Source organism: Aulonocara stuartgranti (genome assembly GCF_965226115.1).
Source record: "Aulonocara stuartgranti genome assembly, chromosome: 17".
Taxonomy (NCBI): domain Eukaryota; kingdom Metazoa; phylum Chordata; class Actinopteri; order Cichliformes; family Cichlidae; genus Aulonocara; species Aulonocara stuartgranti.
In genome coordinates, this window is record NC_138953.1 from 23,735,720 (window position 1) to 23,759,146 (window position 23,427).

At 40.8% G+C, this 23,427-nt stretch overlaps 4 protein-coding genes across 6 annotated transcripts in view; 2 read left to right on the forward strand and 2 right to left on the reverse strand.

The window, feature by feature from the left end:
* ntn4 (netrin 4) overlaps positions 1 to 1,454 on the reverse strand; it is a 32,155-nt gene extending 30,701 nt beyond the window's left edge. The window contains exons 1-2 of one of the 2 annotated variants that reach the window (XM_082510611.1): positions 1,212 to 1,454; positions 129 to 829 (exon numbers count right to left, since the gene is read on the reverse strand). In XM_082510611.1, the coding sequence (XP_082366737.1) occupies positions 129 to 174 (46 nt within the window). In that variant the 5' untranslated portion in view covers positions 175 to 829; positions 1,212 to 1,454. Of the gene's footprint in view, positions 1 to 128; positions 1,118 to 1,211 lie in introns of those variants that run through there. The other variant, XM_082510610.1, reaches the window with a different exon arrangement.
* A 3,078-nt stretch (positions 1,455 to 4,532) lies between these two features.
* Positions 4,533 to 7,533, forward strand: snrpf (small nuclear ribonucleoprotein polypeptide F). Its single transcript, XM_082510032.1, has 4 exons — positions 4,533 to 4,674; positions 5,277 to 5,402; positions 7,092 to 7,156; positions 7,303 to 7,533. The coding sequence occupies exons 1-4, from the start codon at positions 4,672 to 4,674 to the stop codon at positions 7,367 to 7,369; spliced, it is 261 nt and encodes an 86-aa protein (XP_082366158.1). The 5' UTR covers positions 4,533 to 4,671; the 3' UTR covers positions 7,370 to 7,533.
* Positions 7,534 to 7,611: 78 nt separating this feature from the next.
* On the forward strand, positions 7,612 to 12,897 carry amdhd1 (amidohydrolase domain containing 1). Of its 2 annotated transcripts, XM_082509572.1 has the most exons (9): positions 7,612 to 7,840; positions 9,101 to 9,207; positions 9,555 to 9,619; positions 9,699 to 9,976; positions 10,047 to 10,272; positions 10,904 to 11,028; positions 11,125 to 11,218; positions 11,531 to 11,691; positions 12,116 to 12,897. In XM_082509572.1, exons 1-9 carry the CDS (start codon positions 7,704 to 7,706, stop codon positions 12,219 to 12,221), a joined length of 1,299 nt encoding a protein of 432 aa, XP_082365698.1. In that variant the 5' UTR covers positions 7,612 to 7,703; the 3' UTR covers positions 12,222 to 12,897. The 2 variants fall into 2 exon arrangements, with proteins under 2 accessions (XP_082365698.1, XP_082365697.1); XM_082509571.1 differs by having other exon boundaries at positions 10,904 to 11,218.
* A 330-nt stretch (positions 12,898 to 13,227) lies between these two features.
* Positions 13,228 to 22,833, reverse strand: LOC309691700 (tetraspanin-9). The gene is made up of 9 exons (XM_082509573.1): positions 22,687 to 22,833; positions 16,826 to 16,867; positions 16,304 to 16,383; positions 16,015 to 16,206; positions 15,866 to 15,940; positions 15,666 to 15,767; positions 15,442 to 15,573; positions 14,363 to 14,446; positions 13,228 to 13,672 (listed from the first exon to the last, which is right to left on the reverse strand). Exons 3-9 carry the CDS (start codon positions 16,364 to 16,366, stop codon positions 13,601 to 13,603), a joined length of 720 nt encoding a protein of 239 aa, XP_082365699.1. The 5' UTR covers positions 16,367 to 16,383; positions 16,826 to 16,867; positions 22,687 to 22,833; the 3' UTR covers positions 13,228 to 13,600.
* Between the last annotated feature and the right edge of the window lie 594 nt (positions 22,834 to 23,427).

Here is a 23,427-nt window from a genome sequence, read left to right on the forward strand (position 1 = left end):
GAGCAGTGAGAGGTTAAATTGCCCCAAATTTCAAGGGAGTTCTGCATTGCTGCACTTGCCACGGAGATAAATTTTTTTTAATAAATTTTTTCTAATAAATTTTTTTTTTTTAAAAAGATCACACTGACCTGCATCTGAAAACACAGCCAGGCTGACCACGAACAAGAAAAACATATCTCCTCTGCTGTGGGAATAGACCAAGATATGTGGGGGAGAAAAGCGAGCCAGAAAATCCGCTGGAGTTACTCAGAAATCAGGGAGCTCATCCACAGTGGCAAAGTTTAAAAAAACAAGGCAAGTGCGCAGGGTTCAGCTCCAGTGTGGACTTTCTCTTTCACTCAGCTGCGATCCAACAGGGCGATGATAACTCAGCCGTATGAAGGAACAGCATGATCCCGGACGGTGTGAGGTGTCCCGTAGAGAAAGGAGGAGGGCCGAAGAGGAGGAAGAAAAGTGAACGGGTCTGCCTGGCTCGTCTGCTGCTCCGGGACCTGCGGCGTGGTTCATCTCCCTGCGGTGATCTGCCTCTGAGGGCGCACGGAGACGCAGAGGAGGTGCGGTGACAGCGCTGTGCGCCAGCTCCGCCTCTCCCTCCGGATTTTTCTGCGACTTAAAGGAACATTCCAGTTTGTGCTCCCAGCCTCATCTTCGCACCAGCGGGGTCCCGGCACGAGGACCCGGGACCACGCGGGGGGGACTTTATGAGGAGTTCAGGGAGTCCAAACTTCCTTTAAAGGCGCATTTCCTCACTTCTTGACATGCAAATTTGGATGCTCATATTAAATATATGACTTTCAATTAATGACTAGCATCTCAAACGCACTCCAACCTAAGAAAACACCAGCAAGTAGAAAAATAAAACACAAGATGAAAAAAAAAATCGGGAAACAAAACGGAAGTGATTTAGTGATTGTGGAGAGACAAAAAACAACAACAAAACAAACAAATAAAAAAAAAACGTGACTGACGCTGTGGAAGTTTCAAGCTAACTGTAAACGGCTAATAGCAAACATGTACAGTATAACACGAGTCATGTGATGACAAAACACGCATTACCTGCATCTGAAAACCGCAGTAAACTAGAAATATGTGGCTTCTTTTGTGTTTTATTTAGTTCATTGTTTCAGGTCAACTACCCAACAATGTATATTTTACAGTTTTAACCTCTGAAACTGTGTTTTCAATGTTCACATCTCTTTATGAAGACCTACCTCACTGCTTCCGTTGGTGGTGGTGTTGAGAGGGTATGTAGCACCCAAGTGCTGATCAAATGCACTTGATTAACCAATTGTCAACAAATCTGAAAAGTCCTTCATAACAATGGAAGACAAAACAATTATTTCAAGTTATTGCTGCTAATGGTGGTTCCACAAGCTGCTGAATCATGGAATGTACTTATTTTCTCACAGGACTGTGATGGGGCAACAACTGCCAGTAAAAAAGGATTTATATGTTCAAGAGAGCTAAAAGGAAAACAAATGGTTTTACATTTGGCAAGACTTACAAAATGACAGTGGGAAACTATTTGGGCACAGAGGGAATCAAAACTAGAAGATCAGTCCAGGATCAAATTGTAGGCACAAAAAAGGAAAGCTTTCATATGCTGTAATTTGCTTTGAAGAGTCACCATTCTGAAACAGACTTAAGAAACTTGAAATTTTACCCAGAATGCAAAGTTCTCTATAGTGAATCATCAGAAATCAGATGAAAGTGAGGTGTTGCTGTGCATCACTGGCTTCAGACTGCAGCGATGTAAGACATGATCTGATTTTGATTGCCCACCACTGGTCCTGACAGGGTTTGGACCCCCTGAGGGGACCACATAGACCCTGATGATGAACGGACCACATGAGTGCTCACATCCACATTTCTGACTAATTGGCTTTGGATGCAGAAGCTGCGTGAGCTGCTGAGGCACTTCAAATTACACCCTCTGGTTGCTCTGCCGACCACGAGCCTTTGTAGACGACATCGCCAGTGTCCATAGAAAACCAGTGAAAGATCCAGTTAAATACTCATCCTGCTTTCCACATCATTGCTGCCCATAAAAAGAAGAGGGGAAAGCCCCCAGCTTCCAGCCTGCAGGAGTGGCTTCAACAGCGTGCAGGCTGCAGGGCGCCTCCCTGTGTTCAGCAGAGGCAGAACGCCGATTTCCTCTCAGGCCCATTTGGCTTAAGCTCGACTGAACCCAGCACGGCTCTGGCTTCTCTGTCTGCGGTGTAATCGGACCGTGACCTGCTTTCTAAGCACCTGACCCTTGTCCAATAAGCAGTGAGCCAAGTTAAACTATCTCACCTGTTCACTTTGTTCTGCCTGTCCTGGTTCAGTCACCGCCCGCCTGGCTCTTTGTGGAGGAGAAAACTTTGTTCTTTTCTCACGGTTTTAAACAGTTTCCAGGATTTAGCTCCATAAAGACAAGAGAGATGTTTTCATCTTCTCAGCTTTTGGGCAGAAAAGTCAATGAACAAGTCTCCAATAATGCTCTGTGGTCTTCTTAAAGCTCTTTGTGGTCACTTTACATCTATTTAGGGCAGTTTCTGTTTAAAGTCATTTTATCATCTCCATTGTTGTTTTTGGGTCAGTTTTGGAGCTCTTTGTGTTGGTTTTTCTCAGTTTGTGCTCATCTTTCACTCTTTTTGTTGTATTTCTGGATGTGTTTCAGGTTATTTTTTAATCTAGTCATGTTGTGTGTCTTTCTAGTCTGTTTTCCACCACCAGCGCCACCAGTGAGCAATGGATGTGTTGGTTACACTGGAGGAAGATCATAACTTAAATTATTTAAGGGTTTGACAATTTTATTTAAATAAAGCTAAATTTGTAACCAAAAAAAAGAAGTTTTGATAAATGTTTAAATTGCTGAGGAGCTTATAGGAGTGTCATTAGTGTCTGCAGGTATTCAGACACAAGCCAAAGTGTTTTAGTGTTGCCTCCTCCCTCGCCTCCATCTGTGAGCCCTTTACTGAGCCCCCACTCAGTGTTCACGTTAGTCATCTTTTACTTATCATTTTACTACATTTTACTATCTTTTTGATAGTTTGTAGTCTTATACTACTTTTCCATCTCTGTGGCACGTCAAAAACTTTTATAGTCTAGTTTGAATGCCTTTATCCATCCATCCATCCTCTTCCATTTAGCCTTATGATGATCACAGGGGGCTGGAACCTATCCCAGCAACCATAGGGCAAGAGTTAGGGTACACCCTGGACAGGTCACCAGCCTGACGCAGTGTTAACACATCCCTTTTTACTAATTTTTCATGTTTTGTAGCAGTTTTGAACCTCTTTTGCTGCTTTGAAGTCATTATTTTAAATCTCTCTGCAGTAAGGATGCAAAAAGCAGAGGTAATGAAGGCAGATGAGTCTAAATACCTGAGTTAAACCAGCGAAATCAACAGACAAGTGCACAAAAGAGGTAATGAAGAGAGTCCAGGGAGGGTGGAGTGGGTGGAGACGGGTGTCAGGGGTGATTTGTGATAGAAGGATTGCAACAAGTGTGAAAGGGAAGGTTTACAAGATAGACAGATGCTACAATGTACAGTTTGGAAATGGTGGCCAAGCTGAAAATGTTACAGTTTGCTATGGGAGTGACCAGGATGGACAAGCTTTCCTATTTTAACATATTTTGCTAGTAATTTTTGGATTTCTAGCCATTTTCATTCTCTCTCTGCCACATATTTCCTTCATGCTATAAAACACACACAAACTGACTGACGGGTCGGTTAATTACACAGAGGGTGGCTAATAGGCTAAAATGATGTAAGGACACAAGTATTTCAAATATGCAAATAAAGCTCTGCTGCAATTTCAGAGGAATTTCTGGACAATCACAGCCTCTAACAGCAGGAAGTCAGGTGTTAGTTTCATTCATCGCATCAGGTTTGAACTTGTCAGATACTTCAGAAACTGTTCAACGCTTCAGCGCAGAAAAAATGTGAGCACGTCAGACTGTTTTTGCCTGGAGTGAAATTGCTGCTCAGACTTACAGCCGGCTGACTCGGTTATTACAGTTATTTAACTTTTCACCCCCAAAGAGGCCACAGGGTTCAACTAGTGAGCAGTTTGTGAGTGAGGGGCATGTCAAAGTGACATAAGTAGAGCAGGTGTTGCACCTACAGGATATGTCATTATCCATCTGCCTTCAGTTCAGCTGAGGGCAGGTGGAGGCACCGACAGTGATGCTTTTATTTGCTTTGAACAGTAATCAGATCACAATTTAACTTTTAAGTATATTATCATGAGGCAAAATAACTTTAGTTGTCATTTTTATGTGTGTTTGGGATCATTGTCATGTTGGAACACTGAGTTATGTTTAATTTTCAATCATTTAGTTGTTAATTTGAACTGAGTTGATTTTTTAAATTGTGCGCTGTCCCTTGCTTTGATGGTTGACCACAGTTTGTTTTTCTCATGTTTCTCATGGTCTTAAATGTTTCTGTTCTGCTCATGATAACCAATAAAATAAATAAATAAATAAATAATACGGTTTGGGTGTGGTGAGACCTCTGACCGCTAGGTCGCGGTGTGTAAAAACACGCAGACTCCTCAGGAAGCAAAGTGCAGGACTTCCGGTCGGCGGCAAAGCGTGTGCTGCTGTTAAGTGCAACGTTATTGTGACGAAAGGATACCAAACGTATACCTTAAAACGCACAGTGCTTATTTACTTTGAGCTAAAATGGTGAGTAAAGCTCGGAAAACTTTACATTTTAGCTTCACCGGATGTTTTGGGGGATTTTTTTACTCAGAAGGGCGCGGGAATAGCGACTAGCCTGTTAGCTGGTTAGCATAAGCGAGGCTAGCGTCTCATTCATAACTGTAGAGATAATGAATGAATCCTCACACGGAAAGCAGCCTCACTTTTTATGTTTATCTACGGAAACATAATTAGGCTGGTTTCAATGCTTCCTGTTTATTGGCGATTTTCTTCCTGCTTGAATCTGTGGAGAGTGTCGCACCAAACTTCATTCAGAAAACGTCTAATTTAACTGCCACACAAATATTTTGAAGCTAAATACTTATAATAACTTGATAATTATAAAATTCACGGTTTATTTTTTAATCGTCTTTGTCTTTGGAAAACTGTGCAAACTGAAAGGAAACGTGCAAGATCTCTTTTTAGAGACCTGATACCTATTATAAGATCACAGATCAGAATAAGTCACTGCATATGGTTTTGATTTGACATGTACGGGTATTACGATGCTAAATTGTAGCTGTTTGTTTCATTGGTGTCTGAATTTGATGTGTGTGTATTTATCTCTGATTGGTCTGCTTCTCCAGAGTTTACCTCTGAACCCGAAGCCCTTCCTGAACGGCCTGACAGGAAAACCAGTGATGGTGAAGCTGAAGTGGGGCATGGAATATAAGGGCTACCTCGTGTCTGTGGACGGGTACATGAATATGCAGGTGTGGATCATTTGCCTTGTTCAATTACCTAAAATTTGTTCTACGGTCAAATTATGCATTGTTTATAGACTAGGTATTACGGTAAGAGAAACTGAGACTCGATTTCAAAATAAAAGCAGTTTTCAGCTAATGTGATTTTTAACATTGACAAGCTCATTTAGTTTGGCATTAATGCAGCTGCTGTAGCATGAAAGGTGACTTGGATTTATTTTTCTAAACTTGGTGTTATTCTGTATCCAAGTAAAAACAACTGTTAGCCCAGAGTAATGTGTTACCTTTGCCTCCTCTGCTTCTTTGTCGCTGTGTTTGTAGCAGCAAACAAAGCTCTTCTCTTAGAAAGGTTGTTTTTACTGTTGCTTAATGCAACACAGAACTCCTCCAAGCTGTCAGTACACAGTTCCCCTGCATTACCCAGCAACAGAAAATTATTTTGTGGGCAGGGATAGCTCAGTAGATAGCATGGTCACCCCATGATCGGAAGGTCTGGGATTCGAATCCACTGAACGGCTACCCTGAGGTACCCTGAGCAAAGTACCTTCCCTACACACTGCTCCATGGGCGCCTGATTAGTGGCTGCCCACTGCTTCACTGAGTGAATGGGTTAAATACAGAGAAAGTAATTTCCCTGTGGGGATCAAGTATACATTATTATTATTATTATTATTATTATTATTAAAACTCGAGCAATGTGTTCATGGGGTCACACAAGAACCTGTAGTATTTTCCTGTTGAAGGATAAAATGACATCATTGCAAGGAAGCATCATTCCAGTGTTGGGCTGTACACCAGTGACCAGACAGTCACAGAAGAAGGGACCTGTGTTAACTCAACACTGTCCTCACTTGTAGTTCTAAACATACACCCTGATGAAAATACACACATATTAATATACTTAGGACAACATCAATAATCCAGCTCAGGGAAAACATCCTGATACTTGATAATTTGTGAAGTATGAACAGTTTCTACCCATTAAAAACTTCACATTTATAGAATTACACCACAGAATGGCATGCTAGGCTATGCTAAACTTAAAGTCAGAGTTTTCTGTATCACCAAAGTGGCTCTGTTTTTACCTGGTGAAATCAGGTAAAAACAGATTACATTTTTTTATTCGTTTATTTAGCGCTTGTTTTAAGTATGAATTTGTGCAACTGTGGCGACTGATCATTGCCATTGTCACTAGTCAGTGCTGAATGTACAAGTCATTAAATCTAATTAAATTATATTTTAAGTCCAATGCTGGTGATTTGGTGTCCTAAATATTTATTCAACTATCTGCCACCAGATGGAGCTGCAGCAACAAGATTTTTGTAGAAAAATGCCATAACTTTGCTAGTCTGGGCCTGATCGTATTGTTAAGGCTCTTTTTAGTTATTTTGATATACAAGCAGTAGAAATGAGCTTTCTCCGAAGGATGGCTGGCTATTAGAGGCTCACAGTAGAGCCGCTACACCTCCACACTGAAAGGAGACAGTTGAGGAGGTCACCTCCTGTGTGAGGTGTTCTGGGTGGACACCCAGGAAGCACCGGAGAGATTTTATCTGTCAGCTGGCCTGGGAACACCTCAGTGTTTCCCTGGATGAGCTGGAGGAGGTGGCTGGGATGAGGGAGGTCTTGGCTTCTCTGCCCCACCAATTATCTTACCTGACCTTTGAACTTTGTTTTATTTTTATTTTTTTTTTACAGCTGGCAAACACAGAAGAGTATGTGGATGGAGCGTTGGCCGGACATCTCGGTGAGGTTCTCATCAGGTATGTGAATGACACTTTGTAACGCCACAGAGAGAAATCAGTGGGAGTCTGAACAGTTTGAAGTCGTCAGACTTGACTAACTTGTGTTAATAATTAAGTGACTGGTGAAAGGAAACGCTTTCTCATGCTGTGCTCGACCTCCACAGGTGCAATAATGTTTTGTACATCAGAGGTGTAGAAGAGGAGGAAGAGGACGGCGAGATGCGAGAGTGATGCCGGGCTGATGTGTGTTTGTGTTTTCACCGTGTGAAACAAATGAACGTTTGGGGTTATTTTTCAAGCAGCTTTGAATCTTTTTTTTCTACTGTATGTGAGACCAGTTTTATGTCGTGATACAGACACAATAAAGTGATTATTGTACCCTTTCTTAAAAAATACGTGTGTTTGTGTGTCGTCTGATTTTTTTTGGGGGGGGGGGTGTACAGTAAGCCCCACCCCCCTCTGTGCACTTTAAACTCTGCTGTTTCTCTCTTGGGTAAATATTTGCCTGTTTCCTGAGTTGGCTTCAACACCCTCTCTCCTAAAGTTTGACTTCAGATGAGTCAAAATGTCCAGACCTTACAGACTGCTGGTTAAAAATGCCAAACAGCTAGTTTTGATCTGCAAAAACTCTGAGAAGTACCTGACCAAATATGGGATGCAAAATCTCTGCGTGATTGAAAATGGGAGCGTTGTAATAGGAAGGTAAGTTTGTCACAAATTCTGAATTTTATAGGCACATTCTCAGATCTCTAAGCTTTATAAAGGAGATGTCAAACATCTGGGTCGGGGGTCAAAAGTGACTACTGCTTCTGGTGTGAGGATTTAAACACAGTAGAAGAAGTCTATGCAAGGTTAGAAGCTTGTTAAAATCTCAAGATTTTTGAATTGTAAAGAAAGTGGGAATGTTTGGGTTCCAAAATCTATACATGTGCATGCTTTGTGCTCTACAAAAGCACACAAACGGACAGGAAACTGAATAAATGAGGAAAATTAGGACCTGCTGTTGAAGCTGCACTTTTCCCTTTGACACCTTTTGCTTTACACCATGTGATGGCAAAAGAAGGCTACAGGGATTATTGAGTAAAAGATTGGGTTTTGACTGTCAAATGTTTACTGTCCTGTTAAGTAAAATAAAGACAGTAGATTTTAAAGATGACTAAACTGGTGATAGGTTTTTATTGCACATGTAGCTGCACAAATGCAAAATTTTAAAGTCTCTTAAACGTTTGATTCAGAGCCTCTTCTACCATGTTCCCCTACAATTAGACAGGTTTGGTATTTTATTTATACACTACTTCTTATTGTTATTTTCTAATATATCTCTAATTCACAGACCAAGCTGCTTTAGTGACTGAAATGATGAGCATCCCCATGTAATGTTAAAGGCTTTAAAAAAAATGGTTCTATTTGTATTTATCATATCTCTACTGTCTATCACAGATGCTCTGAAATGTTCTAATGTAGCTTATTACTTTCAGTCATTTTAATGCAAAAGAGGTCATCCAAGACGCCACTGTAGATCTGTTAGCTATATTACAATGCCAAACATCAAAATATAGCAAAAAAAAAGTGGAAAACTACAATAGAATCAATGGTTCTGTTTAAAAAAACAGATCTGTTTTGGAGGTTGACAAATACATTGGGAAATGCTTGAAAATTACACAGGGCACATGAATAAATATGACAGGAGTCATAAATAACCTCTGTTGAAGGTTAAGAAGCTTTATTAGAGTCTCTCAGATTTCATCAGAAAGATGGAAAATATCTCATGTAGCTACAGAAGTGAGCAGAGCTTGTTAGGAGCTGTGCTGTGCTTTTGGGCACCAGTTTCAGGTTATTTGAAAAGTGATTTCTTAACCTGACGACCAATGATACACACTGGAGCGCCCCCTACAGGCTCTACAGACTCATGACATGTCAGAGAACAACGTCACTGGATGAATGTGTGCTTTTCCCTCACAGTGACGGGCTGATTAAAGCTGTAGGGCCTGCAGAAACCATCAGAGCTCAGTATGCAGAAGCTTTGTTTGACAAAGTGATCGATGCTGCAGGAATGTGCGTCCTGCCAGGTGAGCATTAGCTCTGTATCAGTTCTGTTGGCTTAAATATAAGCAGTCAGACGTGTGAATTGTTGAGAATTTCTTGCCTTAGTGTAATGTAAAAAAATACTTGATGTTCTAAAAAAAGACTCCCAGACATTTGTTTTGTTTGTTTTCTGTTTTCTCCCATTATCATCATCAAATTTACAGACTAAAGATGCTAAATTTAAATGATTTGTTTGATATCAAGCTTGTGAAAAATATGCAAAAAAACTAAGAAATCAGGAAGGAGCCGAAGTCCAAAGTACTTTTAATGTTTGACCTTTTACTTCTGCCTCTTCTCGCAGTGATTAACTGCTGCAAACTTCTTGTTTCAGGCTTGGTTGATGCTCACACTCATCCAGTCTGGGCTGGGGACCGGGTGCATGAATTTGCAATGAAGGTAAATTATTCTGCTTAACTTCACTTCGCTTCACTGAGCATCTGAACTGTTGATGACATGCTCGGCGCTCCATCTGCAGCTGGCAGGTGCCACCTATATGGACGTGCACCGAGCAGGTGGAGGCATCCACTTCACGGTGGAGCACACTCGAGCCGCCCCCGCCTCGGACCTCCTGGCGACCCTCCGCAGCAGGTTGATGCGGATGCAGCGAGCGGGCACCACCCTGGTGGAGTGTAAGAGCGGTTACGGCCTGGAGTTGCAGACCGAGCTGAAAATGCTGGAAGTGATCGAGGAGGCCCGGCGCTCCCTACCTATAAACATCTCTGCCACCTACTGCGGAGCTCACGCAGTGCCCAAGTAAGTATAACTATTTTTGCCTTATATTCCATATCTCCTCCTCCTCCTCCACGTCTTCCTCCTCCTTCAGAGGGAAAACAGTGGCAGAAGCTACAGAGGACATTCTGAGAGTTCAGCTGCCTCGGCTGAAGGAAAGGATGTCTGCTGGGACTCTCAGAGTCGACAACATCGACGTGTTTTGTGAGCAGGGAGTGTTTGACCTCAGCTCGAGCCGCTCCATCCTGCAGGCAGGCAAACAAATGGGCCTCAACATCAATTTCCATGGAGATGAGCTTCATCCCATGAACTCTGCTCAGGTATCTGCTGAAGCTTATGTATACACTGTAAGCTACAGCCTAAAGATGAATATTCACCTCTGAACCACATCATAACCTTCAGTTTCTGCTCACCGGATCAACAGTACTCATATTATTTTAGTTTACACCAACTCCAAAGAAAAATATCAGCTAGTTTCCACCTTTGTGATGAAAACTAGCATGCTTCATTACCATCTTTACTACCAGACCTACGCTCTTCTGCATCTGGATAGTCTCCAGATCCCCGTACAGATGGATTGAGAAAACAAATGTTCACAGAGTCATGTGAGTTTTGTGGCCTTATTAAACAGTTTCCATACACCCATATGTTTTTTTTCTAAGAACATATGGGTGTACAGAATATATGTTATTTCAGCTGCTGATAATCTTTGACTTTCAGAGTAATACAGTCTAACACATCCAAAAACATGGTCAGGAAGGCGAGGGAAATGTCACTATCGACAAAAAAAAAGACACTAAAGGCGCATAAAATATAATTGATGATCCGGGGCCAAATGCAGATGAGCTGCACGGAGACCTTTGGATATTTATCTGAAACCTAACAGTTTAATTGTTTATTAATAATCATCTGAGGTCCTGTCTTGTTAAACAGAGTGTGCATTTATTTCAGATGGGGGCGGAGCTTGGAGCCTTAGCCATCAGTCACCTGGAGGAGGTGACAGATGCAGGAATTGCTGCCATGGCCAAAGCAAAAACTGCCGCGGTCCTCCTGCCGACTACAGCTTACATTCTGCGGTACTGTAACACACACACACACACACACACACACACACACACACACACACACACTTTAACCGAGAGTTTTCGAGTAATACATTTATTGATGTTTAGGTTGCCCCAGCCTCGGGCCAGAGACATGCTGGACGCCGGAGTGATCGTGGCCCTCGGCAGCGACTTCAACCCCAATGCCTACTGCTGCTCTATGGTGAGTGCAGGATGTCTGACTCCTCCTTTGTCTCTGTCACAGCCACACGCTGTATATAAAAGATGGATGTAAGTACTGTGACATTACCCATGAAGCCTAAACATTATGTTTCCGTTTTTCCTTAAGCAAGAATGATAAGTTATTAGCTTCCACTGAGGTGCAAACTGCTGCTGTAGGCATGTAAAGTTGGACATTTTAACATGGAAGTCTGGAGGGGTTGATTCACTTCAAGAGTCTGCCTCAAGTGGCCAATAGAGGAACTGCAGGCTCCCCTCTGCTTACATCCCCCTCTGTTCTTTTTCTCTCCCTCAGCCGATAGTGATGCATCTGGCCTGTGTTAACATGAGGATGTCCATGCCAGAGGCTTTGGCCGCCGCCACCATCAACGCGGCCTACGCCCTCGGGCGCTCCCACACACATGGATCGCTGGAGGTCAACAAGCACGGAGACCTGCTGCTCCTCGACGCCACACGGTAAGCCCACCCACAGCAGAGAACACTTCAAAGACCAATTTCATGTTTTTATGGAGCTTAAAAAAGTTAAGGTAAAATTTAAAGAAACAGCTGTGTGTTTCTATTGTGGAAATAGTGCAATTATTTACTCTGTGTGTTGCACTCAGTCACTCACTGCTTGCAGTTTAGTGCTGCCTTTAACTGTAATGTTGTATTAATGCATGGTTTCATAATTTGAACCATTATTTTACCAGGTAGCTTTATTAATTGTGCAGTTTTAGTGATTCCTAATCAGAGGCAGAAACTTTGGTGTGCAGATGTTTAGATTTGGTGTTTTTCTGATACTTCTGACCTCTTCCTACATTGAAAATCTAATATTGTATCAGCTTTACATTAGAAATAAGAAATAAAAATAACAGAGGCTGTCCTCTGTGTCGTTCTGCAGGTGGGAGCACCTGATTTACCAGCTGGGAGGACATCAGGAGCTCATCCGGTATGTCATCATCAAAGGGGACGTCGTCTATGATAACAACAAAATCCTGGACTTGTAACTGTGGAACTAGATTAACAGAGTGAAGTAAAACTATCTAAAAATTTAAATGTGTGCTTAAGGAGCTAACTAAAATAAAGTTTTAGTCTCTTATGTCAGTGTGGTCACACCTGTCAGCCCAATAAGCACTGGGAGGCTTCGGTCCAGATGTTTATCTATGTTCATGTAGTGCTCTGTCCAAGCATGAAGCCATGTCATATCAAACAGCTCTCTCCTTTTATCAGTCACAGTCCCTACATTTAAAATCCTTCCACTCCTACCTCTCCTTCTCTCACTGCCTCCTAATATGCCGTCCCCCTCTCCTCTTCCTTTGTCATCAGACGATTGTGGGCGATCGTGGCTCAAGAGTTGGGAGTTCGCCTTGTACGGTAATCGGAAGATTGCCGGTTCGAGCCCGGCTTGGACAGTCTCAGTTGTTGTGTCCTTGGGCAAGACACTTCACCCGTTGCCTACTGGTGGTGGTCAGAGGGCCCGGTGGCGCCAGTGTCCGGCAGCCTCGCCTCTGTCAGTGCGCCCCAGGGTGGCTGTGGCTACAATGTAGCTTGCCATCACCAGTGTGTGAATGGGTGGATGACTGGATGTGTAAAGCGCTATACAAATACAGGCCATTTACCATTTTACCATTTCAGACAACAGTAGTATTTTCGCCCTTTAGACCAACAGTGCCATCGGTCTGGGTCTGTTAACAGAGGCCTCAAACAATCTGAAATCTCATGTTAATAACCATTGTTTAGTCTTGATTTATTTTTTAAATCAAAGTCACAGAGAGCCACTGAAAGTGGGCAAAGGTTCATGACCTAGATCAGATCACTGCTGTTAGAAAAGCTGAGTCAGGAGAGAGAGAGCTTTCCCTCTCAGGTGATCAATCAGTTCACTGAATTACCTGATCTGACCTCTGTGAAGCCTGCAGAGGCATGAAACTCTCTCTGCTTTTATCAGAGGATTGCAGCAACAAAAGAAAATCTCAGTAATCATCACCTGGAACAAAAAAATCTCTTCAAACCGCATTTCTGTAGAGTGCTCTTTATCTTTATTGAACATGTTAGTACACAACGCTCGCCTTATCTAAGCATTTTTCTCACACGCGTGGCTTTCAACGACTTGATAATTCATTCCCAGTCTTTTCTGTTCTGATTTTTCTCGTGTTATTACTTTACATTAAAAAAACACAATATATTGTGATTTTTATAAAAGCTAACTATAAAAAAACAAAAAAAAACCCTAATTTAAATGCTATTCACAACAATAAATGGGTGCAGAGATGGAAAAAAGATATACGGTTGTAGTGGTACACATAAAAACTGGCTTTTTAAAAACTCTAACGATGATATATTTTATGTACCCAAAGCTCAGCTGTGTGAAACACCTCCATTAATCCCCTCAGGCTTCGTACTTCTTCCCTGCCCGGTGGATCTGCTGGTAAAGTGTCATGGAGAAAGCCATGCCGAGCAGCTGGAAACAGAAAAACACTAAAGTTAATAAAGAGCTGTGTTATGAGGCAGGATTTAGTGCTTAGCGAGTTAACTTTAGAAGGTGGTTCCCTTCTTAACCAGCATAACCAGCCCTAAACCGTTTCTGGAGTCTGATAAGAGATCTACATGATCAAATCAAGGCTTTTTGGCCGATCAGTTCCCTGGAAAATTGTATCACAATTCCTGGAAGATAATAAGATGGTCTCTAGGGTTATGGGACAGTCTGAAGTTTTTGTTTTTCCTCTCATGAGTAAGAAAATAGATCCCCAGGGGAAGTTTATTTCCTGTTGTTCTTTGAGCGTTAATATACTGAAACCGCCCTAAACTTTTGCCTCGTTTTACTCTTGTCAATACAGCCCATGAAGACTTGCTGTAATGTGCCATATTAACACTCAGCAGCAACCTGCCAACCCCAGTAGCCTTAGACAGAACCTCCAGGTAGCCTGGGGTGGTATCTCACAGCTGTTAGGGAAAGGGTCCCTAACAAAGTCTTTAAAGGCACATGGCCTTAATTGGCAGTAAAATGTCTTAAATGAATTTTCATTTAGTTTTTTGTGATTCTGTAACCCTGAGAAAGTTAAGGAAACTACATCCTGGATATGTTGAACTTGCTTCACTGCACAGACCCTGTGAGTATTTAAAGTCTGGATGTGAATAAAGTGCTGCTCACCTGTATGACCAACACACACATCGCAATAGTCCCCAGAAGGTGCTTGTTGTCGTCCAGCCACTCCTCAACCTTCTCATAACAGCCCTGAAAAGACGAAGGAAACCAGATCATCAGGAGACATCTGGTCACAAAAACGTTTTACACTGAGTTCACTCTTTTCTCCTTTTGTTCATGGTTACTAACATCTGTTGTTGTTTCTGACACATTCAAACACAACCTAATGCTTCTTTAAATTCAAATAAAACAAAAACAGTTTGGGATTAAGTTCGAGGTAAAGAAATAACAGGAAAACAGGAAAAGAACTGTAACACCAACTCATTAACTATATGAGTCGTGGTTGTGCAGCTCACTTTAAACCAGAGACCTCTTTTCAATCGTTTGAGCCAATAGGATCACAGTAACTGTGCCATGTTCATGTCACTTCAACCAATCAGAAGTTGCAAGGGCAAAACCCACGTGGGCCCAAATTTACTGCATGTGGCCTCTGTCCAGTCACGTGTCTGTAGGTGGGTCTAAAATGGAAGTTGTTGAACGTGGCTCTGATGCAGCTAGTTAGGCGTGGTAACTGCTGATAATCACGTGCTACCGGCAAAAATCGGGACAGTAAGTCAATTTCTGTCTTGGTGCATTTGCGCCGCTATGTGTTTTTGTGGTCTTCTTTTGCGGCTCATTCAGTGAATTTTGGTCAAAGTGTGGTGAAACTTGGTGTTTGGAATTGGTGATAGCTTCAGCCTTTCTTTAGCCGGTTACATGAAGTCTAAAGAATTTCTGGTGCGGTTTTGTTTGTTTAACGGACTTGTGTGCATTTACGTAACTGCTTGTTTAATCATGGTTTGTTTTCGTTGTGTTTGGTGGTTGTAGAAATGGTTTATATGAGATTTTAACTGAGATTCAGAGGTTTCTGTGGATACCACACATGTCGGGATTTATGTTTCTGACCCTGTGTTATAACCGATTAAATGTGATCTCCTCCTTTTTGCCCCCGGTATCGGGGGCGTGGGGCTTAAGTGGTTAAATTTATTGGGCCTTGTTGACAACAGAAGGAATAAAACAATCAGCAGATTGATAACTTCACCGACCCGTGTCCAGAACACATTGGAGGTGTTGCGTCCACAGTCCGGGTAAACCTGCTGGCAGCAGCGGTCAGGAACCACGTCATCATGGAACGCCGTGTGCCAGTCGCGGTGGTTCGTCACGCCGCAGCACTTCCACTAGTAAACAAGCAGGAAGGGAGGAAATGACAGTGCATCATTCACTCAACAAGCAGCTGGATTAAAGAGTTGCCTTTAATGCATCTGCTCACCTCTCCCTGTATCGTGTTCCAAGCATCCCTCAGGCCGGCGTTGTTGTCCGTGTTGTACAGCACCAGCCCTTCTTTCAGGTCCTGACGGGCATTTTCACTCACCTGTTCACACAGAACCAGAGAGGTGGATCATGGGATATGAAGGCACACTCATCTGCAGCCTGGGAGTGAGCATGATTGCTAGCGTTTTGCAGTCTTACCTTGTCGGTGTAGACAAAGAACAGGATGAGGAGGATAAGTTCAGCCAATAGGATGATCAGGAGAACGATGAAGAACTGAATAAAAGAAGAAAAGTGTCAACATAAGATGAACAAAAGTTCATTTATACTAAATACGGTAATACACTCACACTCAGCAGGAGGCACTTGTTCTCCTTGATGGCACCCAGGCAGCCCAGGAAACCCGTCACCATGACTACGGTGCCGAGGGTGATGATGAGGTTGGCAGCGGAGAGCGAGGGGAAGGAGGGAGAGAGAGTGGCGAAGCTGCCCTGAGAAACCGAGAGCCATACGCCGACACCCAGCAATCCACAGCCTCCCAGCTGAAACACACAGGAAACTCAGACACTTCCTGCTGATTCGGTGACGATAAATTGCTTTAATCTCTTACTGCCGAGTCGGTGTGTGTGGAAAAATTACCCAGAAGAGCAGGTTAAAGAGGAAGAGCATGTACTTCACACAGCAGATGCAGCCGCGAGCCATGACTGAACCAACGGGCACTGAATAAATAAATAAATAAAGATTTTTTAATGGCAGATTTATATTAACAGTCTAAAAAAAAGTTACTAAAGCTTTGAAATAAACTGATCTCAAGAATACTACCCAAATTCCCCTTTAGGGCACCACTGTTCCCACTGTGCGCTGATAAAGTTTCTTAAATTATTTTGGTCTGTGCAAAGATACAACCACCAGTATTTACTTAATTTAGGTCTAAAATGAACTTTTATTACGTAGAGCTGCACCTACATCATAGTCAGTGGCAATGTTTTGAATTTTTAAGGGAACAAAACATGATTCGCTTGTTGTGTGTTGCTTGTTTGCACAGAAAAGCCACAAGTCACAGTCTGCTTTGATGCACATTATGCAACACTGACTGTAAACAGTTTCCTCTGCAGGGACTCAAAGTACAACCACAACACAGCAAAGAGGAGATGAACTCACCACTTGAACAAGCAGGAGAACGCAGAAGCTCTAGTGGTTTACCTGTGACACACAAACGTACACGAGCATTAACACGGCGCCTACAGGTGTAAACAAGTTTTTAATACCACTTTAACTGATACTGAACTTACCACACAAACAAACTGTTGTCACTTTAAAATGAAGGGTATGGTAAAAAAAACAAAAACAAATAAACAAGTATGTGGTTGACTTTAGGAACATTTTTAAACGTGTTTTGTTTGGTAGCATCTAACCTGACAGCTCCACACATCCTTCACCTGTCCAAAGTGTGGGAGTGGTGAATTTGTCCTCTGCTTTTGTTATTTAAATAAAAACTTCAAGACGAGAAGGTCACATAAATAACAAAAACGACTGAACACTCAAAAATCCCAACTATGGCTCGCTTCTAAAACTTTATTTATACATAAGCTTATATTCCTGTTCTTACCGTTTTAGAAATATTCAAAACAGCCTGAAACTGTTTTAGTCAAACTATAAATGACAAACTGAGCAATTCAAAATTAATGATCCATATTAAATTTAGAGGCAGTGTAAATTTAAATTTAATGGAACTTTTCATGAGGTCCATTCATAAAAAGTGTAATAGATTTTACTCTTACTTGTAAAATTGTATTTGAGATATTGTAAATGTTTTTAAGCACGTGCATTTACCCTGTAAACTGTAAAAAGTTCAGTAAGACGTAAGTGTGGTTAACAGATAACTGACTAATAATACAACTTCTCCAAGTCCAAGTACTTTCCACATTATGTTTTAGGTGGTGTCTTTCTCGGTCTCCCCACCACCAAAAGTTAAAAATAGAAAACTGGAAAGACATTACTCACAGGAAATGAATTCATTTAAGGACCAGCAGACACAGACTGCACACTCTAATTTTAGCCGTATTGATATCATCAGTAATGTTGGTAAACAGAATTTAGCCTCCAAGTACAGACCCTAGTTTTTTGGAAGCATTTTACATTATTGAACCTTTTATGAAGACAAACTTGTCTTTTTAACAATGCATCTCCTTCAATTGTAAATGTAATTTGTTAGAATTGTGCATTTTTAGAAAAGTTTACTAAGCCAAATGTGAGGAAAAGAGAAAAGAGATGGATTGTTTTTGTATTTGTATTTACAGCACAGAACAAAATATCCACATTAAAAAAAATAATAATTATAGCAAAATAATAATTTTACCTTGAATATACTTTTAAATATATATAGAATTGTTAAAAGCCTAAACTGAATTTTGAATTAATAACTAACTACACATGGCTATTGATTATTTCATTAATTCATTTATAAACATGTTAACTTTACAAATATCCCAATATCCAGGTAAACCTTTAAAAATGTGTATTTTGTCTGAACAATAGGGCTGCCACAAACAATTATTTTGATAGTCGACTAGTCACCGATTATTTTTGCGATTAGTCGACTAATCAGATCATGCGTCCACTGGACGTAAAACGTACAGCTTATTGCACCAGCACACATCTGCTCTTATATAACTATCATTAGCTTACAGCTTTAAGTGTTTAAGGTATGTGCTAACTAAAAATGAAGACAAGATGATAGTTTATTAAATTTTAATGAAATTTGCAGATTGCCGTCTGCTCCTTGCTATCTAAAATATAACAGGACACCGGAGTATATTCTCGACCATCTCACACTTCTGATAATCAGTTGTCTGCTTGACGTTTATTCAGCTGTGTAAAAACTATAACTTTAATCTCAGCCAAACCGATTTACTCAGGAACAAATAAAGTACTGAAAAAAGCCAAACAATAACATTTTTAAGTTATCTAAGTGACTAAGTGAGTAGCGAGAGACGGCGGTGGGTTTGAAAACAATTTTCCGGGAGTCCGGTGTTCTCACGGGCTCTAGTGAGCCTTGCCCCCGGCTAGCTATCAAGCTAGTGGGTAACAGACGTCTCAGAAAACGTCAGAGCACTTTTGAAAGTATGTGGTGTCTTGATAAACTGAGCCGATATTTGAGGTTTACACAGCTACATTCTTGCCTGAAAATATGTTAAACGTTTATTTTGTGACCCAGAAAGAATAATAAGAGTAACATTAAAATTAACTAGCTGCCACCATTGTTGGAAACTGAGCAAGGCCGCGCTATGAATTCTGGGATAGGCTGGGCCACGAAGTATACACCCGACCCATCCTTCAAATCTGGGGAAATGAAGGGCGCATTTGTCGGAGTCTTCGAATTTGGACAGTCTTCGTCGTGTTGCTGTAACGTAATCGGCCTACAAATGCGGGCAGGAGGATGCGGTTCCTGAATTTGGACACAGCTACGATACTGAACGCTGCTTCTTCTTCTTCGGGATTTAATGGCAGCTGGCATCCTTCTACATGCAGTGCTGCCATCTTCTGTTTCAATCCGTTATTACACTCTTAAATCCTACTACTTATTCCTGCGTCTTTTGGGATCTTACAAAGCTTCAAACGACGTGTCGACTATTAGTCGTCGACGATTTTGATAGTCGACGTAAACGTGACCAGTCAACTAATCATGGCAGCCCTACTGAACAACAACACAAACTCAGATTTTCTGTCAAGTATTTATTATTATTATTATTTTATATATAAACATTTTTGACAAAAATTTGATTTTTTTAACAGTTGTTTTTTAAATGTGGTCAAAGCATGTGACAATTATGGGAATAAAATATGACAAAGAATCTAAACAAACTGAAATAGTAGTACAATTTTAAATTTAATTAATCACTTTTGTGCGTGTGTGTTTCTCTACTACAACATTTAACGTCATACACACTGTAGTAACACAGTAGCAAAACAATAACAAAAACCTATCAACCAGAGACAATAACTTTCTGTTATTTTAAAATGACTAATAAGTAAGTAAAGTAAGCAGTCATGGTAGTCTAAGGAGCGTGGAAAGAAAGCGACAGGACTTTAAGTTTCCTGAAGATGTTTCACTTCTCATCCGAGAAGTTCTAAGACCAAATGGTGGAGAGTCCCAGGTATGTTCTTTTCTTTTCAAGAACAAATATCACAAAGTGCTTTACAATACAAAATAAGACACAACAATTAAATATTTCAAACAACATTCAGCATTTAGATGTTAATCATTTCAACGATTTTTCTGCATTGTGTTTTAATATCCACAAAAATTTAGAGACTTTTAAGATAAAAAGGAAAGATGGGTAGAAGAACAAAGACACAATATCAGTGACTTGCTGAACATGGAAAGTAGAATGCCAGAGCCCATTATTTTTTCCCAATTATGTTAACAAGATATTACGATGTGGCTGAATGCCATTATTAAAATATAACATTTAAAAAACATTTACTCTGAGCAATTCCTTAATATTTCTTACATTATTATCATTATTATTAATTTGTAACAGGATAACTACATCTATGCTGAGAGTCATACTCTCAGATAAATAATATGTTCACTATAGTGAGCCTGCAACAAACTAATGGTACTGTCTCACACAGTTCAAATTCATTCAGCAGTGGTTAACACTGTAACACAGTTTTCTGTTTGTTAGCAAGATTAAATCAAAAAGTTATTTTTTATTGATTTATTTTTGAACACAGGTAAGACTTGAATCAGCTTACAAGTGATTAACTTTTGGAGTTGATCCAGATCTGGATAGAGGTCTTTTTATCATCAGTATTGGTGTCAAACACTCACCTCTTGTACTGTGACTAGAGATGGACCGAGCCGATATTACGTATCGGTATCGGTCCGATACTGACCTAAATGACTGGATCGGATATCGGAGAAAAATAAAAAATGTAATCCGATCCATTAAATATCACGAAAGCACCTCACAAAACTTGCAACACGCCGTAACTCACCTCAGAACGTTAGCATGTCGGAGCAGTATGCATCACGTGATAGAGCGGCTGTGGCATGCGGGACCTGTGGTCTGGATAGCATGTGGAGCTTCGCTAGCAACCTGGCATTTCATCTCCGACAAAGTTATCCCCGAGAGAAGTAAAGCAAGTGTGTAAGTCCATCTCTGAATGTTTGTAAAGCATTCCTGCGTTAAGCTTAACGAGCGACTGCCTCTCGCTCTCCGGCTGCTACTTCAATCGTGAAACTGCTTAAATGATCAGCTGATCGGCTTTTCTGTCGCGAGTCCGTCTTTGTTTTTGGCCCACTTTGCACCAGAAAGAGGAAACCAGCGGCTGAACAACAGCAGCACGTTTAAGCTTGATAAGCTGTTGTTAGAATTTATTTAATATTACTTTCTACACCAGGATCTTTTTCTACGTAGCTGACGCTGGTAACTGTGCAGGGGCGGATCTAGCAAAGTTTAGCCAGGGGGGCCGATAGGGCATTAACTGGGAAAAGGGGGCACAAAGACATACTTTTCTTTCTTATTCTCATTTAAAATGTCGAGCTGTTAATAAATAATTATCTGACACCCAAAGTTTTAATTTGGTGTAAAATGAATAGAAGTCAATTACTGTATATAGTGACTATTAAGTCTAATATATATACCCTAGTAAGCTATAGTACTTTTTCCTTTGGGAAGGTACCATCTGTGCAGTCTGCAATTTTGTTGAAGAAAGATGTTGAATCTATTTAATATTTCTTGAAAAATAATTGATTTCTGTGCATTTTTTTTCACACTGCATCAAATTAAGGTTGATTACGTCGATTAAGCATCATGAGGTGGAGCGTGAGGGGTGGTTCCCTATTTTTTATTTATTTATTTTTGTTGTTGCTGGGAGTTGGAACCCTATTAGTTAGGTTGCTTAATATTTACGCTAAGTACTCTTTAAAATACCAGAATAGGGAGGATGGTGTAGGTCTAAGTTTATTAGATTGATCAGTATTGCTGAACTATGAAATATTTTTTTTGTATACAGGTATAACAGAATAGCTTTAGTGTAGTTGTTGTTTTAAACTTGAGTATGAACTTGCAGACTTGCAAAATGCAGCAAGATATTTAAAAAAACAGTTTTGTTGATTAAAAAACACTATATCGGATTCATATCGGTATCGGCAGATATCCAAATTTATGATATCGGTATCGGTATCGGACATAAAAAAGTGGTATTGTGCCATCTCTAACTGTGACCTCACTAAAGGTAGCATGAGCACATTTTTAACTTTGCTTAGTTTAACAAATGCCATTAATTAATAATTAATTGATGGCATTTTTAATTAATGTCATTAAAAAAGCATTTGCCTACACTCCATCAGGGGAGACAAGGTTCACTTTCCCATAACCCATCATACAACTGGAAGTCTTTTTGCAACCAGAGAAGTCGCCCCCTTCTGGCCTTTGAAAATAATGACATCTTCCATCTTTTATATACAGTCCACACAATCACATTTTGAATGGGGCTTTCAGACGTGGGCACTACAAAAGTACGTAATTAAATACATTTTTAAGCTTCACAATTATATTAAATCAGAATTTTTTCATGCCCTCTGGCTCACATCATCACAAACTATCCCAAAACATCGCCCAACGATACAGCAGTTTCCAAATTTAAAAACTAGTGCGTGCAATAAATCTCTGCCTCGACGTGGTTTGACTGAGAAAAGCCATTTTGTTTTTGTTTTTTTTAGACATATAGTGGGATCCTCGTCCCGTGGTGACGTCACCACCCAAACTTCAGTTTGCGGTCAACAGTTTGCGCTTTTTTAAAAAAAGAGAGGGGGGTGGGTAAGCGTAACTGTACCGGTGTTATTTTTAAATTCACCAACTTTATACTTTAGCGATAAGAAAAAATGCTAATGTCTGCCTACACGAAGCTAGCCCACTTCGCCGCGGCTCAGGCCGTGATTCTTTCCATGTCCATGTCGGGTAAAAGAAGAGGAGGAGGATGAGGACAAAAATGGGGGATCACTTTCTTACCGCAGTCAATGAAATTGCGCTCATCTCCCCGCTAACTTCTGGAGGTCCGCATGGTGCTCTGCCTCACAGCATCAGCGGCTTTTAACGTACAAATCCCGCAGTTGGAAGCTACGAAGTCTGCTCGGAAGTTTCCTCTATGGCTGGAGGAGGAGGAGGACGTTTTCTAGGGAGAAAGGCGGAGCACAGAACTGGAGGACTGGAGGCGTGACTTTCGGGGGAAGGGAAGACAGTGAGCCGGTCAAAGACCCCGGCTGGATAAATATGAGTATTAGAATAGTTCACATAGTTTCCTATCGTGGCTCAATCCTCCGATTTTATCGACACAGTTGAAGCCCAAAAGAGCAATGATGACAGTTTTGTTTCACCTAGCGGTCAACAGCGGTACTGCAACATCTAACAGCAAACAAGAGTATGAACGACCAGATATCAATTTATTTCAAAAAAATATTTCCATACTGATTAACACTATTTAATAATGCAAGACGTTTATACTGAGTTAAGTTATACATACAGTTTTAAATTTTTTTTATATAAGTATGTATATAGCTACATAGGGTTTTGGACATGACTCACTCGTTGTTATTTCGCCTCTGTACACCACCACAATGGAATTTAAATGGTCATCAAACGCATCACAGTGAGACTGAAGTGCAAACATTCATCTTTAATTCAAAGGGTTTAACAGAAATATTGCACAGTCCCACATTTTCAAAAACATTTAAAAATATCTAATTTCTTTGC

Coding starts and splice junctions, on each gene's coding strand:
- snrpf (XM_082510032.1), top strand. Junction 5,403..7,091: donor ACGGGTACATGAATATGCAG/GTGTGGATCATT, acceptor TTTTTTTTACAG/CTGGCAAACACAGAAGAGTA. Junction 7,157..7,302: donor CTCGGTGAGGTTCTCATCAG/GTATGTGAATGA, acceptor CGACCTCCACAG/GTGCAATAATGTTTTGTACA.
- amdhd1 (XM_082509571.1), top strand. CDS start 7,704: ATGTCCAGACCTTACAGACTGCTGGTTAAAAATGCCAAACAGCTAGTT. Junction 9,620..9,698: donor TGCATGAATTTGCAATGAAG/GTAAATTATTCT, acceptor CTCCATCTGCAG/CTGGCAGGTGCCACCTATAT. Junction 9,977..10,046: donor GGAGCTCACGCAGTGCCCAA/GTAAGTATAACT, acceptor CTCCTCCTTCAG/AGGGAAAACAGTGGCAGAAG.
- LOC309691700 (XM_082509573.1), bottom strand. CDS start 16,366: ATGGCTCGCGGCTGCATCTGCTGTGTGAAGTACATGCTCTTCCTCTTT. Junction 15,941..16,014: donor ACAAGTGCCTCCTGCTGAGT/GTGAGTGTATTA, acceptor TCTTTTATTCAG/TTCTTCATCGTTCTCCTGAT. Junction 15,768..15,865: donor TCTTTGTCTACACCGACAAG/GTAAGACTGCAA, acceptor CTGTGTGAACAG/GTGAGTGAAAATGCCCGTCA.